The 16,050-nt window shown below is 39.3% G+C and overlaps 1 protein-coding gene and 1 pseudogene across 3 annotated transcripts in view; one reads left to right on the top strand and one right to left on the bottom strand.

The window, feature by feature from the left end:
* The window catches only part of GAB2 (GRB2 associated binding protein 2), a 189,370-nt gene that overhangs the window by 59,043 nt on the left and 114,277 nt on the right, over positions 1-16,050 (bottom strand). For all 3 annotated transcript variants that reach the window (XM_064576848.1, XM_045894508.3, XM_045894509.3), the window contains exon 2: positions 1,842-2,142. In XM_064576848.1, coding sequence (XP_064432918.1) covers positions 1,842-2,142 — 301 coding nt within the window. The remainder of the gene's footprint in view (positions 1-1,841; positions 2,143-16,050) is intronic.
* On the top strand, positions 9,639-10,994 carry LOC123857563 (large ribosomal subunit protein uL4-like; annotated as a pseudogene).

Here is a 16,050-nt window from a genome sequence, read left to right as displayed (position 1 = left end):
TGTGCAGCAAAAGTAACAACAAGATGAAAAGGCAACCAAAGAAATGGAAGAAAATACGTTTTTTCAAACCATATATCTGATAAGGAGTTAATATCCAAAATACATAAGGAATTCCTACAACTCAATAGCAAAAACAAAAAGAACAAATAACCCAATTAAAAAATTGTCATAGGATCTGAATAGACATTTTTCCAGGGAAGATCTTCATATGGACAAGTTACCTGAAAAGGTGTACAACATCATTAACCATCAGGGAAATGTAAATCAAACCAAAACCACAATGAGAGATCACCTCACACCTGTTAACTGCTTATTATCAAAAAGGTAAGAGGTAAGTGCTAGCAAGGATGCAGAGAAAAGGGAACCCTTGTGCACTGCTGGTAGGAATGTAAACTGGTAATAGTCAGTATGGAAAATGGTATGGAGGTTCCTCAGAAAATTAAAAATAGAACTACCATATGATCCAGCAATTCTACCTCTGGGTATATATCTGCAGGAACTGAAATTACTGTCTCGGAGAGATATCTACACCTCTACGTTCATTGCATTGCAGCATGACTTACAATAGCTAAGACATGCCAACAACCTGCGCCCACTAATGGATGAATGGACAAAGAAAATTTTACAGATGTAATATTGCCCAGACATAAAATATAAGCAAGGGTGCCTCAGACCCTTGCCACTCAGAATGAAGTTGTGAAAAGACATTCATGCTTAGGTCCCAATCCTGAGATTCCTAGTGAACTGATTTGGCATGGACATTTTAAAAATTTGGCATCAACATTTAAAAAATGCTCCTCTTTAATTCTGTCATGTGACCAGGTTTAAGAACTACTGATTTAGGTTCTCCACCTGCCTCAGAAAAAAATCTGTTTCTTAATCATTCCCAAGTTGGGGATGAGTCCAAACAAGTATCAAAGAGCTTTTCTGCAACTTAAAACTCAGTTAAAAATGTTGGGCTACTCGGAGCTCCTGGGTGGCTCAGTCGGTTGAGTGTCAGACTCTTGGTTTTGGCTCAGGTTGTGATCTTGGGTCATGGGATCAAGCCCCATGACGAGCCCTGCATCAAGCCCCATGTCGAGCCCCATGTCGAGCCCCAGAGCCCCATGTCAGGCTCCACGCTCGGTGGGGGATCTGCTTGGGGCTCTCTCTCCCTCTTCCTCTGCTCCTCCCCTCACTTACACTTGCTCTCTCTCAAGTAAATAAATCTGAAAAAATAAAAAGTTGGGCTACTCTTTTGTGAAAGTCAACAAAACCCAAACATGTATCAGTATTTCCGCCTTTCTGTCCTGTTCCCTCCCAAATGAATATAAAAGAACACTGGACTATGCATCAACAGTAATCACAGAGGACCACAAACCAAAAGAAAAAAAAAGTGGCAAGTATAACTGTGCAGGATGGTCTGAAACAGATGGGGTAGAACAGCCAGAGGTGGACCAGAGAAGGAATCCTGGTGAGAGCTGCCCTATGGGATGAGTGACAGGTAAGAGCACAGAGCGCTAGGAAGCAGAGGCAAGGGGGGAAAGGTGCAGGGCTGACATAGGGGGTGGTGTTTAAGTACCTGAAGAAACACCACAAAGTACCTTAGCTTCAACATAATCTCAACACATCTCAGGTTCCCATCAGAATGTCATTAGGGCCAGGGGTCCCTCTGGTATTTGGCCAAACCCTACACACTCTTACTCTTTGCCTATTACTCCTCTGCAGAGAGGAGAGCCTTTAGCTGCAGTCTGCTGTCCTTGCTCAAGGAATCCGAAGGCCTTCATCGTAGCCCCAACGGCTAAGCCCCCTCCAGGAAGCACCTTGCCCCTTGGGAGAAAGGTCCGTGTTTGTTCTCCTACCTGTGCTCTCCTCAGCCTGATTGAAGCCACAGATCTGGCAGATGCTCTGGACCCACTTATTCATGTCCTCCTCTGTCTCAGCCACCAGATAAAAGGTGCGCTCGCTGGTCTTGATGTCAAACACAAAACTATCCTGCAGCTCCTTCTTGTTGAAGGTCAGGCCTGCATCCACCTGCTCACAGAAGTTCAGGTTGATGATCCTCAAGGGCTTCTTTGAGTGATCATTCTTGTAGTATTCCAGAACATCTGGGTCACCGCTCATCCGGCCACTCCGCAGGATAAACCAGCGTTTCTTCCAGGCCTGAATAGGAAGGAGGAAGAAGAGGGAAAAAAAGTCATTAGTTATTTCAAAGCCTCTCAACGGGTGTTCAGAAATCACTAGGTTAAGGACAGGGACTGTTGCACCTGCAGGCTGAACATGGCCCCTATCTCTCTTTCATACTTACCCAGAGTTTAAAAATTAGAGGATGATTTTAGAATGCATGTTAGTGCAACACTTCACTATGGAAACAGGGTCCTATCACTATGAAATGAGATGTGGCATCCCATTTTTTAGATCAAGAAGTTAGATGGAGACAAACATTTTTGAGCAATTATTCCCTAGGCTAGAGTACAGACTCAAACTCATAGTACTTTTATTCAGGTGGAACTTGCAAAACCATTAGCATCTCAGTATATGGACGGGGAACCCAGCAAGGCATGGTGAGAGTTAAAGCAATGTCACATACAGCAAGGAACAGAAAAACAAGTTCCTGAACTTTTAGTACATTGTGCTTTTTACCAAATGATGATGCCTTGGAAGAGTCACATAGAAAGCCTTCTAAAACTTCTCCAAAGCACAGAACTTTAGGATTTCTTTCACTATCTTGCTCACTGTGATAGCCCGAGTACTTATAATCGGGCCTTGCACATATTAAGCACTCAACGTGTATCACTGAATAAACTCCTTGTATCATGCCATACAATTTAACACTTGATTACATATTTTCTTATGCTGTCTTCTACATTCCATCTCTTCAACAAGACTGTGTCATCTATGAGCAGACACCATTACAAAGTGGTAAAAAGATGTTACATGTAACAGGGAGCTTTGGGTCGGAGTCTACGTTTAACCACTGACTTGCTGTGTGATCTGCAGGTTAAGTCACTTACTGCTTTGGAGCTTGCTTCGTGTGTAGAATGAGAATCAGTATCACCACTACCTGCCCTCCCTACCTGGCAGGGTTTTCATTATGCAAATGTACCTAGAGCACCTAGTACACAACCCTGAAACACTACAAATGCCAAGGACTAGATTATTGTATTGCAAGTGGGCCCCCAGGCCACCTCAAAATCCTACCACGGTTACATAGTCTATGATTTTCTCTTGCTCTTTGGCAACAGTCTCTGAACTTCTCTCTCTTTAAATCTCCAGCATGCCCATTCTTTTTGTTTCATGAGAAAATATAAGCAATTAAGAGAATTTACACAGGCTCCAGCACCAAATTTATCCATCAGCCTGCATCTGCAGCAAAGTAGCCTGTTACTGGGGAGCATGCACAGTTCATCTGATCTAAAGCCAATGTCCTTCCATTTGTGGCTCCCTCTCACCTACAAGGGGACACCACTCTAACACTCTCCCATTCTCTGGAATCACTGCGTTTTCCCTTCCCACTAGGATGATTCCCATCAGGACACTAACATCCCCCATCCTGGGAAAAACAATTTAAAGCTTGACTTCATCCCATATCCCCCTCCAACTCTGGCCCAGTTTTCTGATCCACTTTACAATAAAACTTCAAAAAGAGTTTTCTATACTACTGGATCTTTGTTTCCTTTCTTCCCATTCTTTTTTGGAAACCAGTATAAACAGGCTGCCCCAGTCCTACCACTGACATAACTCAACAAAGGTCTCAAAGACTTCAAGGCCGCTAATGCAACTTTTGGGTTTTACTTGATCTCTCAGCAGCACCTGATACTGGTTTGTTCTGTCCTCTTTGAATCACCTTCTACCCTTGGCTTCAGAACTCACCCTCAATTCCCCTATCCCTCTGGCCTTTTTCAGGCTCCAGTACTGGTTCCTTCTCATCTCCCTGACCTCTAAATATTGGAATGCTCCCACACTCAATTCTCAGACTCTTTCTCTTCTCTCTCTACACCCACTCCCTAGGTTATTTTATTCAGTTTCACAGCTTTAAAAACCATCTACTTGCTGCAACTCCCAAATTTATTCCTCCAGCCCAGATCCATCTATTGAACTCCAGAGTCTTATATCCAACTCTTCACTAATAGGCATCTTAAACCCAATGTGCTCAAAACTCTTCATATCCTCCAAACCTGTTCTTCCTGTAATCTTACCCATCTCAGTTAACAGCAACTCCAGCCTTCCAGGTGCTCAGACCAAATTCCTGATGTCATCATTGACTCCTTTCACATTCCACATCTAATCCAACAACAAATCCTATGGGTTCAAACAGTTCAAAATACATCTACAATCTGGTCTCTTCGCACCTCCACTATTATTCACTGGTCTAGCCCACCATTTTGGAGTCTCCCTGCTTCCACCTTTTCATCCTGCAACCAAGTCTCAACATGGAAGCTGATATAAATCAGATCATGTCACTTCTCTGCACAAAGTCCCCAAAGGCTTTCCATCTCAGAGTAAAAACCAAAGTCTGCAAAATGGCCAACGGGTCTGACTTGACGGTCATCTCTCTCTCATGCTACATCTTTTACGCCATCTCCTGCCACTCTCTGCCTTGGCCATTCTGCTCTCGCCATACTAGTCACATACTTCTGCCTCAGGGCCTTTGCTCTAGGTGTTCTGTCTGCCTGAAATACTCCGCCCCCAGACATCTTCTCTTCAAGTCTCTATTCAAATGTCCCATTATTGGGGGGGAGGGGAACATTCCTGATCACCCAATCCTAACACTCTCTTTCCCCCCTACTTTGCAATACTGGTCTTACTACTACTTATACCACCTAAAATACCACATTTTTGTTGAGTTTCTGTATCTACCACCCAAAATGTAAACACGAGGGCAAGGATTGGTTCTTTTTATTCCATGCTGCATCTTCAGTGTTTAGAATAGTGCCTGACATATAGCTGGCTATCAATGAATATGTATTGAATTAATTAATTGGCTAATCATTTTCTTTTCTTTTTTTTTTAAGGTTTTATTTATTTTTTGACAGAGAGAGACACAGTGAGAGAGGGAACACAAGCAGGGGGAGTGGAAGAGGGAGAAGCAGGCTTCCCACGGAGCAAAGAGCCCAATATGGGGCTTGATCCCAGGACGCTGGGGTCATGACCTGAGCCAATGGCAGACACTTAACGACTGAGCCACCCAGGTGCCCCTGGCTAATCATTTTCTTAAATGAACTCCTTACAGCATCTAGTAGGTTACAGGGATATAACTGGTGCCTAATAACTCTTACACTGAAATGAAGAAAAGGTATAGACAGGATAGAGCTGAAGAAAATTAAAAAAAATAAGCACTATCTATTTACAGTCACCTAAGATCTTGCCCAGGCCACTGCTTATAGAATTCTGTGTGGGCTTGTGTGTGTGTGTGCATATACAAGTGTGTGGGTAGCAAGGTACATTTTAAAAATGTATTGTTAATAGTTTAGCTTGTGTTTCAGTTCATGTGTCCCCTTCAGTGCTTGTCTTTGTAGAAAGAGCTGTCTCCAAATCACTGGTGTGCAGGTGCAAGCATAAACACACACAGACACACCCTCATAAACAAGAAAAAGGTGTCTGCTACAGATAAAATCGGAGCCTGTCAGGTTCTGTTTCCAAGGAAGTGGTGCAGGCTGATAAATGACTGCTTATCAAATGCCGATAAATTTATGGCAGAGCAGACGAGGCTGCCTAGTCTAGTCCCAAATTCTCATCCCTCTTCTGCCACACCACTTTCTCTCCAAGTCAATGCACCTTTAAAAAAAAAATCAAACAACTGAGAACCAAGTATAACCAACTCCAAAAAGTCTAGCTCCAATGACAACTTCTCTGATCCTCTTAGCTGAAATAGACCTCTACTTCCTCTGAACCTTCATATACTTTTTATGTACTTTTTATGACCTGTCATTTTCTACAACATATTACAGATATTTTTGGTATTTGTTGTTCCTTTCCAAGTAGATTATGAACATATCCTATTCTTCTAGAAATCTTTATGGTAGACATCTGCTAAATGTTACTAAGCAAGGGTCTTTATTGCTGAAACTTTCTTATCTCTCTGGCCTCATTTATGCCTCCTTCCTTCCTTCTTTCCATTCATCCATCCAACAAATATTTGTTTAGTGCTTACTATGCTGCAGGCATTATTCTAGATGCTGAGGATACAGCATGAATTACTGGTCTCCCAGAACTTACTATAGGTGCATAACAAATAACAAATTCATTTTTTTTTTAAAGATTTTATTTATTTATTCATGAGAGACAGAGAGAGAGAGGCAGAGGGAGAAGCAGGCTCCCAAGGAGCAGGGAGCCCGATGTGGGACTCGATCCCAGGACCCTGAGATCATGACCTGAGCCGAAGGCAGACGCTTAACCATCTGAGCCACCCAGGCGCCCACAAATAACAAATTCAATATTCAAAAATCAATCAGTGTAATCCACTATACTAATAGGCTAAAGAAAAACCACACGGTCGTATCAATTGATGCAGAGTAAAGCATCTGACAAAATTTGACACCTATTCATAAAACTCAAAAAAATAGGAAGAGAGGAGGAGCTTCCTCAGTTTGATAAAAAGCATCAACAAAAGATCAACACCAACATTATACTTTGTAATTAATGCTTTTCCCCTAAAATCAGGAACAAGGCAAGGATGTCTGCTCACTCTCACCACTCTTATTCAACACGGTGCTGAAAGTTCTAGTCAGGGCAATAAAGAAATAGATATAAAAGGCATACAAATTAGAAAGGAAGAAAAAAATTGTCCCTATTTGCAGAAGACATAATTTTCCACACAGAAAATCCCAAGGAATTTAGAAAAAAAAATACTCAAAAAAACTCCTGAAACTAATAAGTGACCCCATCAAGGTCACAGGATACAAGATGAACATATAAAAATCATTCGCTTCTACATACCAGCAGTGAACACGTGGGGATAGAGAATAAAAATAAAATGCCATTCATAGTTTGTTTTTAAACAATGAAATAGGTATAAATCTAACAAAATATGTATAGGACATGTATGCTGATAGCTATACAGTGCTGATGAAAGGAAAAAAGAAAACCACATGGAGAAGTATACCATGTTCATGGATTAGAAGACTCAACATAGTACATCTCCCCAAACTGATGCTCAGATTTGACACAATTTCTATCAAAATCCCAGCAAGAGTTTTTATAGACGTAGACAAAATTACTCTAAAAGTATATGGGAAGGCAAAGAAAGTGCGATAGCTAAAACAATTCTGAAAAGGAAGATAAAAGAGGGATTGTTAATTCACTAGATTCCAAGAGTTATTATATACCTACAGTTCTCAAGACTATGTGGTGTTGGCAGAAGCACACACACAGAACAAAGGAATAGAACACAGAACCCAGAAACAGCCCCACACAAATATGCCCAACTGATTTCTGATGAAAGTGAAAAAGCAATTCAGTGGAGGAAAGATGGTCTTTTCAATAAATAATGCAATTGGGCATCCATAAAGAAGTAAATGAACCTCAATTTAAATCTCACCTCGTATACAAGAATTAACTCAAAATGAATCATGGACTTAAATGTAAAACTATAAAACATTTAGAAAAAAAAAAACTGTGGAGGAAATCTATCAGATCTAGAGCTAAGCAAGAGTTCTTAGACTTGACACCAAAAGCATAATCCATAAAAGTACAATCTTATAAATTAGACTTCAATGAAATGTAAAACTTTTGCTCTGCAAAAGCCTTTGTTAAGAGGACAAAAAGACACATACAGACTGAAGGTGAAGGGATGAAGAAAGATATCCCATGCAAATGGAAGTTGAAAGAAAAGCCATGATGGCAATACTTGTATCAGACGAAACAGACTTTAAAATAAAGACTGTAATAACGGAGCATTACATAATGATAAAGAGATCAATCCAAAAAGAAGATATAACAATTGTAAATATCTATGCACCAACACAGGAGCACCTAAACACATAAAGCAACCAGTAACAGACATAAAGAGAGAAACTGACATTAATACAATAATGGTAGGGGATTTTAACATCCCACTTACAACAATAAATAGATCATGCAGAGAGAAAATTAATACAGACGCAGTGCCTTTGAATGACACGTTAGACCTGAAGGACTTAACAGATATATACAGAATATTCTATCAAAAAAAACAGCAGAATACACATTCTTTCCAAGTGCACACAGAACATTCTTGAGGAAAAATTGACAGGCCACCAAAAAAGTCTCAATAAATTTAAGAAGACTGAAATCATATCAAGTATCTTTTCTGACCACAACAGTAGGAAACTAGACCTCAACTACAATAAAAAACAAAAGCGGGGCACCTGGGTGGCTCAGTTGACTAAGTGTCCGACTTTTGATCTCAGCTCAGGTCTTTATCTCAGGGTTTTAAGTTTGGGCCCCACACTGGGCTCCATGCTGGGCATGGAATCTACTTAAAAAACAAAAAACCAGAAAAACCACAAACACATGGAGGCTAAACAATGTGCTACTAAATAACCAATGGGTTAACAAAGAAATAAAAAATGAAATAAAAAAACACATGGAGACAAACAAAAACGAAAACACAATGGTCCAAGATCTTTGGGACACAGTGAAAGCAGTTCTAAGAGGGAAGTTTATAGTGATACAGGTCTACTTCAAGAAATAAGAAAAATCTCAGGGGTGCCTGGGTGGTGCAGTTGTTAAACGTCTGCCTTCGGCTCAGGTCATGATCCCAGGGTCCTCGGATCAAGCCCTGCATCGGGCTGCCTGCTTGGCAGGAGGCCTGCTTCTCCCTCTCCCCCTCCCCCTGCTTGTGTTCCCTCTCTTGCTGTGTCTCTCTCTGTCAAATAAATAAATAAAATCTTAAAAAAAGAAATAAGAAATAAGAAAAATCTCAAATAAATGATCTAGCTTTACATTTAAAGGAACTAGAAAAAGAAGAACAAAGCCCAAGGCTAGTAAATGGAAGGAAATAATAAAGATCACAGCAGAGATAACTGAAGTCAAGACTAAAAAAAAGTAGGAACTATCAATGAAATCAAGAGTTGGTTCTTTGAAAAGATAAATGAAACTTTTAGTCAGACTCGTCAAGAAAAAAAAAGGACTCAAATAAAACTAGAGATGAAAGAGGAGAAATAACAACCAGTACCACACAAATACAAAAGATTGTAAGACACTACTACAGAAAATTATATGCCAACAAGCTGGACAACCTACAACCTACAAGAAAAATATTCCTAGAAACACACAATCTTCCAAAACTGAATCAAGAGGGAACAGAAAATTAGAACATGTTAATTACTAGTAACAAAATTGAATGGGTAATAATAATAAAAAAACGACTCCCAACAAACAAAAGTCCAGGCCAAAATGACTTCACGTGTGAATTCTACCAAATATTAAAGAAGTGTAAATACTTATTTTCTCAAACTATTCCAAAAAATAGAAGAGGTAGGGAAGCTTCCAAATTCATTCTATAAGACCAGCATTACCCTGATACTAAAACCAGAAAAAGATACTGTAAAATAAAATAAGACTACAGGCCAATATCTCTGATGAACATAAATGCAAAAATCCTCAACAAAATGTCAACACACCAAATTCAATAATGCATTAAAAGGATCATTCACATTTTTCCTATAGGAGCCACGGGGTTGAGAGGAGCATGGCCCTGTCCTCCCCATGCGATGGTGTGTGTTCCTCCACTGAGTTCCGTGTACTCTGAAAAGGGAGAGTCATCTGGCAAAAATGTTACTTTGCCTCAAATCTCCCATTGACCTGATACTGTGAGCTTTGTTCACACTAACTTGCACAAAAACAACAAATAGCCATATGCTGTAAGTGAATCAGTGGCGGCAAACCAGTTGAATCTTGGGGTACTGGTAGAGCCATGGTTCAAATTCCCAGAGTTTGAGGCAGTGAGACTTTACCATTCTGGCCAGAGTGCTTTTGGAAATATGTGTCGCGGGAGCCACATGTTTGCACCAACCCAAACCTGGCGCTGTTAGCACTGCACAATGAACACAACAGAAGTGACATGCCATCTGCTTTGCCCTGGCTGCCTCACTCAGCCTTACCACCGCTGGTCATGTCTAGAAGTCGCCGTATTGAGGACGTTCCTGAGCTTCCTTTGGCGGTTGAAGGTAAAGTTGAAGGCTACAAGAAGGCCTAGGAGACTGTTTTGCTTCTTAAGAAAGCTAAAGCTTGGAATTGTATCAAAAAGGTCTAGGTGAATGAGAGCTGGCAAGGGCAAAATGAGAAACCATCATTGTATTCAGCACAGAGGACCCTACACCATCTATAATGAGGCCAACGGAATCATCAAGGCCTTCAAAAACATCCCTGGAATTACTTTACTTAATGTAACCAAACTGAGCGTTTTTTAACTTGCTCCTGGTGAGCACATGCCATATTTCTGCATTTGGACTGAAAGTGCTTTCTGCAAGTTAGATGATCTGTATGGCACTTGGTGTAAGCCTGCCTCCCTCAAGAGTAACTACAACCTTTCAATGCATAAGATGCTTAATACAGACCTTAGCAGAATCTTGAAAAGCCCAGAGATCCAAAGAGCCCTCTGAGCACCGTGCAAGAAGATTCATCGCAGAGTCCTGAAGAACAAACCACTGAAAAACCTGAGAATCATGTTGAAGTTAAACCCATATGCAAAGTCCATGTGCCAGAACACCATTCTTTGCCAGGCCAAGAATCACAAACTCCAGATGGATAAGGCAAATTAGAAGCCAAATCATATGAGAAAGGGGTTCCAGGCAAGAAGCCTGTGGTAGGGAAGAAAGGAAAGGAGGCTGTTGGCGTTAAGAAGCAGAAGAAACCTTTGGTGGGAAGAAAGCCTGCAGCTACCAAGAAACCAACAGCCAAGAAGAGGATTGCAGAAAAGAAACCCACCATGGAAGAAAAGAAGCCTGCTGCATAAAAACTTAAATTTGTTTATTCTATAAAAGTCAAATCATTTTGGACAGCAAATTTTGAATAAAGACCTGATCAAAGGCAGTGAGGGGGGAAAAAATAAAAGGATCATTCACCACAATCAAGTGGGATTTATTCCAGGGATGCAAGGATGGTTCAATATCCACAAATCAACCAATGTGATTTATCACATTAACAAAATGAAGGATAAAAACCATACAGTCATCTCAATAGATGCAGAAAAGGCACCTAATAAAATTCAATATCCATTCATGATAAAAACTCTCAACAAAGTTGGTTTAGAGGGAACATACCTCCACATAATAAAAGCCATAGATGAAAAACCCACAGCTAACATCATACCCAATGGTGAAAAACTAAATGCTTTTCCTTTAAGATCAGGTAAAAGACACAGATGTCCACTCTCATCACTTTTATTCAATATAGTACTGGAAGTCCTAGTTGGCAGCAAGCAGATAAGAAAAATAAAAGTCATCCAAATTGGTAAGGAAGAAGTAAAACTTACACTATTTGCAGATGACATGATACTACACATAGAAAACCCTAAAGAATTTACCAAAATACTATTAGAATTGATAAATGAATTCAGTAAAGTTGCAGGATACAAAATTTAATATATAGAAATCTGTTGTGTTTATATGCACAAATAATGAAGTAGCAGAAAGAGAAACTAAGGAACAACCCCATTTACAATTGCACCAAAAAAAAAAAAAAGATAGGAATAAATTTAACCAAGGAGGCAAAAGATCTATACTCTGAAAACTATTAGAAAGTAATGGAAGAAACTGAAAATGATACAAACAAATAGAAAGATCTATCATGATCATGAACTGGAAAAATTATTAGTGTTAAAATGTCCATACTATTCAAAGCAAATGACAGATTCAGTGCAGTCCCTATCAAAATACCAAAAGGATTTTTCACAAAATTAGAACAAATAATACTAAAATTTGGATGTTACCACAAAAGACCCTGTATAGTCAAAGCAATCTTGAGAAAGTACAAAGCTGGAGGCATCAGAATCCCAGATTTCAAGATATACTACAAAGCTATAATAATCAAAACAGTATGGTACTGGCACAAAAATAAACACATAGATCAATCGAACAGGATAGAGCCCAGGAAAAAACTCATGCTTATAAGGTCAATTAACCTATGACAAAGAGGGCAAGAATATACAATGGGGAAAAGATATTCTCATCAATGGTGTTGGGAAAACTGGACAGCTACATGCAAAAGAATGAAATTTCTTATACCATACACAAAAATAAACTCAAAATGGATTAAAGACCTAAATATGAGACCTGAAACCATAAAACTCCTAAATGAAAACAAAGGCAGTAGTCTCTTGAACATCAGCCTTAGCAATATATTTATGCTAGGCAAGGGAAACAAAAGCAAAAATAAACAAGTGGGATTACACCAAAATAAAAAGCTTTTGCACAGTTAAGGAAATCATCAACAAAACAAAAAAGCAACCTACTGGGTGGGAGAAGATACTTGCAAATGATTTTTCTGATAAAGGGTTACTATAAAAAGTATGTAAAGAACTTAGGCAACTCAACGGCTAAAAAAAAAAAAAAAATCCAACTTTTTGGATTGAGTAGATATTTTCCCAAAGACATACAGATGGCTAAAAGATGGATGGATGAAAAGATGCTCCACATCACTAATCATCAGGGAAATGCAAATCAAAACCACAATGAGCTACCACCCCACACCAGTCAGAATGGCTATTATTAAAAAGAAATAACAAGTGTTGGTGAGGATGCAGAGAAAAGGGAAACCTTGTGCACAAGGGTTGGTGAAATGTAAATGAATCCTTGTGCACAAAGGTTGGTGAAAATGTAAACTGGTGCAACCACTGTGGAACAGTATGCTGATTCCTCAAAAAATTAAAAATAGAAATACCATATGATCTGGTAATTCCATTCCTGGGTATTTACTGCCCCCTCCCCCAAATCCCTGAAAACACTAATTCGAAAATATATATGCACCTCTATATTCATTTCAGCATTATTTACAAAGGCCAAGGTATGGAAACAATTCAAGTGTGTATCAACAGATGAATGAATAAAGATGTGGTGTACACACCCACAGACACCACCCCCCACAAACACACAGACACATGAATGTCACTCACCCATTAAAAGAGTGAGATCTTGCCATTTGTGACAACACGTATGGACCAAGAGGGTATTATGCTAAATGAAATAAGTTAGTCAGAGAAAGACAAACACCATATGATTTCAGTTACCGGTGGAATCTAAAAATCAAAAGGAGCAAACAACAATAACAACAAAGCAGAAACAGACTCATAAATGTGGAGAACAAACTGGTAGTCGCTAGAGGGGAGGGAAGTGGGAGGAATGTGTGAAATAGCTGAAGGGGATAAAGAGGTATAAATTCCCAGACATAAAAATAAATAAGTCACAGAGATGAAAGTATAGCATAGGGAATACAGTCAATAATACTGTAATAATGTTGTATGATGACAGATGGTTACACCATCATGATGAACACTGCATAATGTATAGAATTGTCAAATCACTATGTTGTGCACCTCAAACTAATAACATTGTATATCAAGTATACTTAAATAATAAAATTTTAAAAAGATAAAAAGACAAGCTTTAGAGTAGGAGAAAATATTTGCAAACCACATATTCAATAAAGAATAGTATCTAGAACATATAAAGAACTCTCAACACTCAACAGTTAAAAGAGGGAAACAATCCAGTTAGGACAAGTGCAAAAGACATGAAAAGATATTTCACCAAAGAGAATATATAGATAGTAAATAAGCACATGCAAAGATGCTCAATAGCTTTAGCCATTCTGGAAACACAAATTAAAATGCAATGAGATCTTATCACAGACCTATCAGAATGGTTAAAATAAAAGAATTGTAACACAAAATGCTGGTAATGAGGCAGAGAAAATGGGTCAAACATTGTTGGTAATAATCTAAAATGATACAGCCACCCTGGAAAACAATTTGGCCATTTTTGTTATTGTTGTTTAATGTTTTGTTTTGTTTTTTTGGGGGAGAGAGCTCTCCCGACACAGGGCTCGATCTCATGACCTTGAGATCATGACCTGAGCCGAAATCAAGAGTTGACATTTAACTGACTGAGCAACCCAGGCACCCGTACTTTGGCCATTTCTTAAAAAACTAAACATGCAACTACTATATACCTCGGCAATTGCTCTCCTATTTATTCCAGAGAAATAAAGATTTATTTCATGCAAAAACTTGTACATGGATGTTTAAGTTTTATTTATAAGAGCTCCAAATTGGAACAATCTAAGTGTCCTTCAATGGGAGAATGGCTAAATAAACTGTAATATATCCATACCATAGTATACTACTCAGCAATAAAAAAAAAAAGGAACAAAGTATGGACACACATAAAATCTTAAATGCATCTCCAGAGAGTTATGCTGAGTCAACAAAGCCAATCCCAAAAGGCTACATGCTGCACAACTGCACTTACCTACAATTCTTGAAATGGAAGAATTTAGGAATGGACAGATTAGTGGTTGTCAGTGGTTAAGAAGGGGCTTGGAGTAGGACAGATATGAGTATGGCTATAAAAGGGTGGTATGAGAGATTCTTACAGTGATGGAAGTGCTCCGGATCTCAATACCAACATTCTTGTTGTGATACTGTAGTATAGTTTTGGAAGATGTGACCACTGGGGGGACACTAGTAGAGGGTGTATGGGATCTCTATATTATTTTTACAACTACCTATGAAACTAAAGTTATCTCAAAATAAAGTTTAATTAAAAGGAAACTGCTCCATAATAGAATTAGAATGTTCATAGATGGGGGGTGCCTGGGTTGGTATAGTCAGTTGGTTAAGTGTCTGACTCTTGGTTTCAGCTCATGTCATGATCTCAGGATCATGGGACAGAGCCCTGTGTCAGGCTCTGCATTCAGTGCAAAGTCTGCTTGAGATTCTCTCTCCCTCTCCCTCTGCTCCTCCCACTTGTGTTCTCTCTCTCTAAAATAAATAAAATCTTAAAAAAAAAAAAGAATGTTCATAGACAGGAACTGTATTTGAAGAAAACCATAAGGAGGAAATGACTATTTCTCAGAGAAGAAAAATAAACATCATGGAAAGAAAGGTTGTTAATAGCTGGCTAATGACTATGACCAGATCCAGCTGTCCTCAATCTTTCCCACTCAGGGATGGGGAGAGGACCTTAGGAAATCACAACGTGAAAATATGAGTGAACTTCAGAGTTCAGGCTTCTGAGCAGGAGGGCACAAAATGGAGTAGACGAAGAGTCATTCATATTTCTCAACCTTCCCAACTACATACCAGCTCTAGGGATTCTTGTACTGTAAAGACAAGGCATGATTCTTGGCCTTAGAGAATAAAAGTTCCCAGATAGACAATAAAAATATACATAAGATGCCAACTATCATCTCTTGTTTTTCTGTGTAGCAGCCAGTCTCCAAGATAGCCCCCCTAATCAGTCTCACTTCCTAGTACAGCCTTATGTCGTCTCCTCCCACACTGAATAAGGATGACCAAGAGGATATTGCATAAACAACAGTGTGTGACTTTGAAGGCTAAGTAATTATAGACACGACAGCTTCTTTCCTGTTCTCCTCTGGATTAGCTGCCATGTTGTAAGGACACTCAAGCAGTACTGAGGAGGACTGCACATGGTGAGGAACTATGGCCTCCCACCAGCCATGTAAATGAGCTCTTCTTAGAAGCACATACTTCAGCCCCAGTCAAGCCTTCAGATGCCTGCAGCTGTAGACAACTTTCTGACTGCAATTTCATGAGCCAAATCCACCAAACAAAAGCGCTCCTGAATTCCTGACTCACAGAAACCATATGAAATATTAAGTATTTATTGTTGTTAAAGCCAGTAAGTTTCAAGCCATTTGTTATGCTGCAATAAAGTAACAAATACATTCTACTTTCCATTTCCAGGGCTAGATGCATATAACCAAAGGTAACCACTGGGAGGAAAGCCTTGTCTATTTAGAAGACTAAAAGAGAGCCTAAAAGAGAGACTTAATAGGCAAATGGAACAGAAGAATCCAGAAACAGACCCATACACAGTCACTAGATTTATGAAAAAGGTGATACTG

The sequence above is a fragment of the Mirounga angustirostris genome, unplaced genomic scaffold, assembly GCF_029215605.1.
Source record: "Mirounga angustirostris isolate CCGP_5_RB_7025 unplaced genomic scaffold, mMirAng1.0.hap1 SCAF_13, whole genome shotgun sequence".
Classification (NCBI taxonomy): domain Eukaryota; kingdom Metazoa; phylum Chordata; class Mammalia; order Carnivora; family Phocidae; genus Mirounga; species Mirounga angustirostris.
Note: the sequence above shows the minus strand (reverse complement) of the source record. Positions and strands in the feature narration are given on the sequence as shown.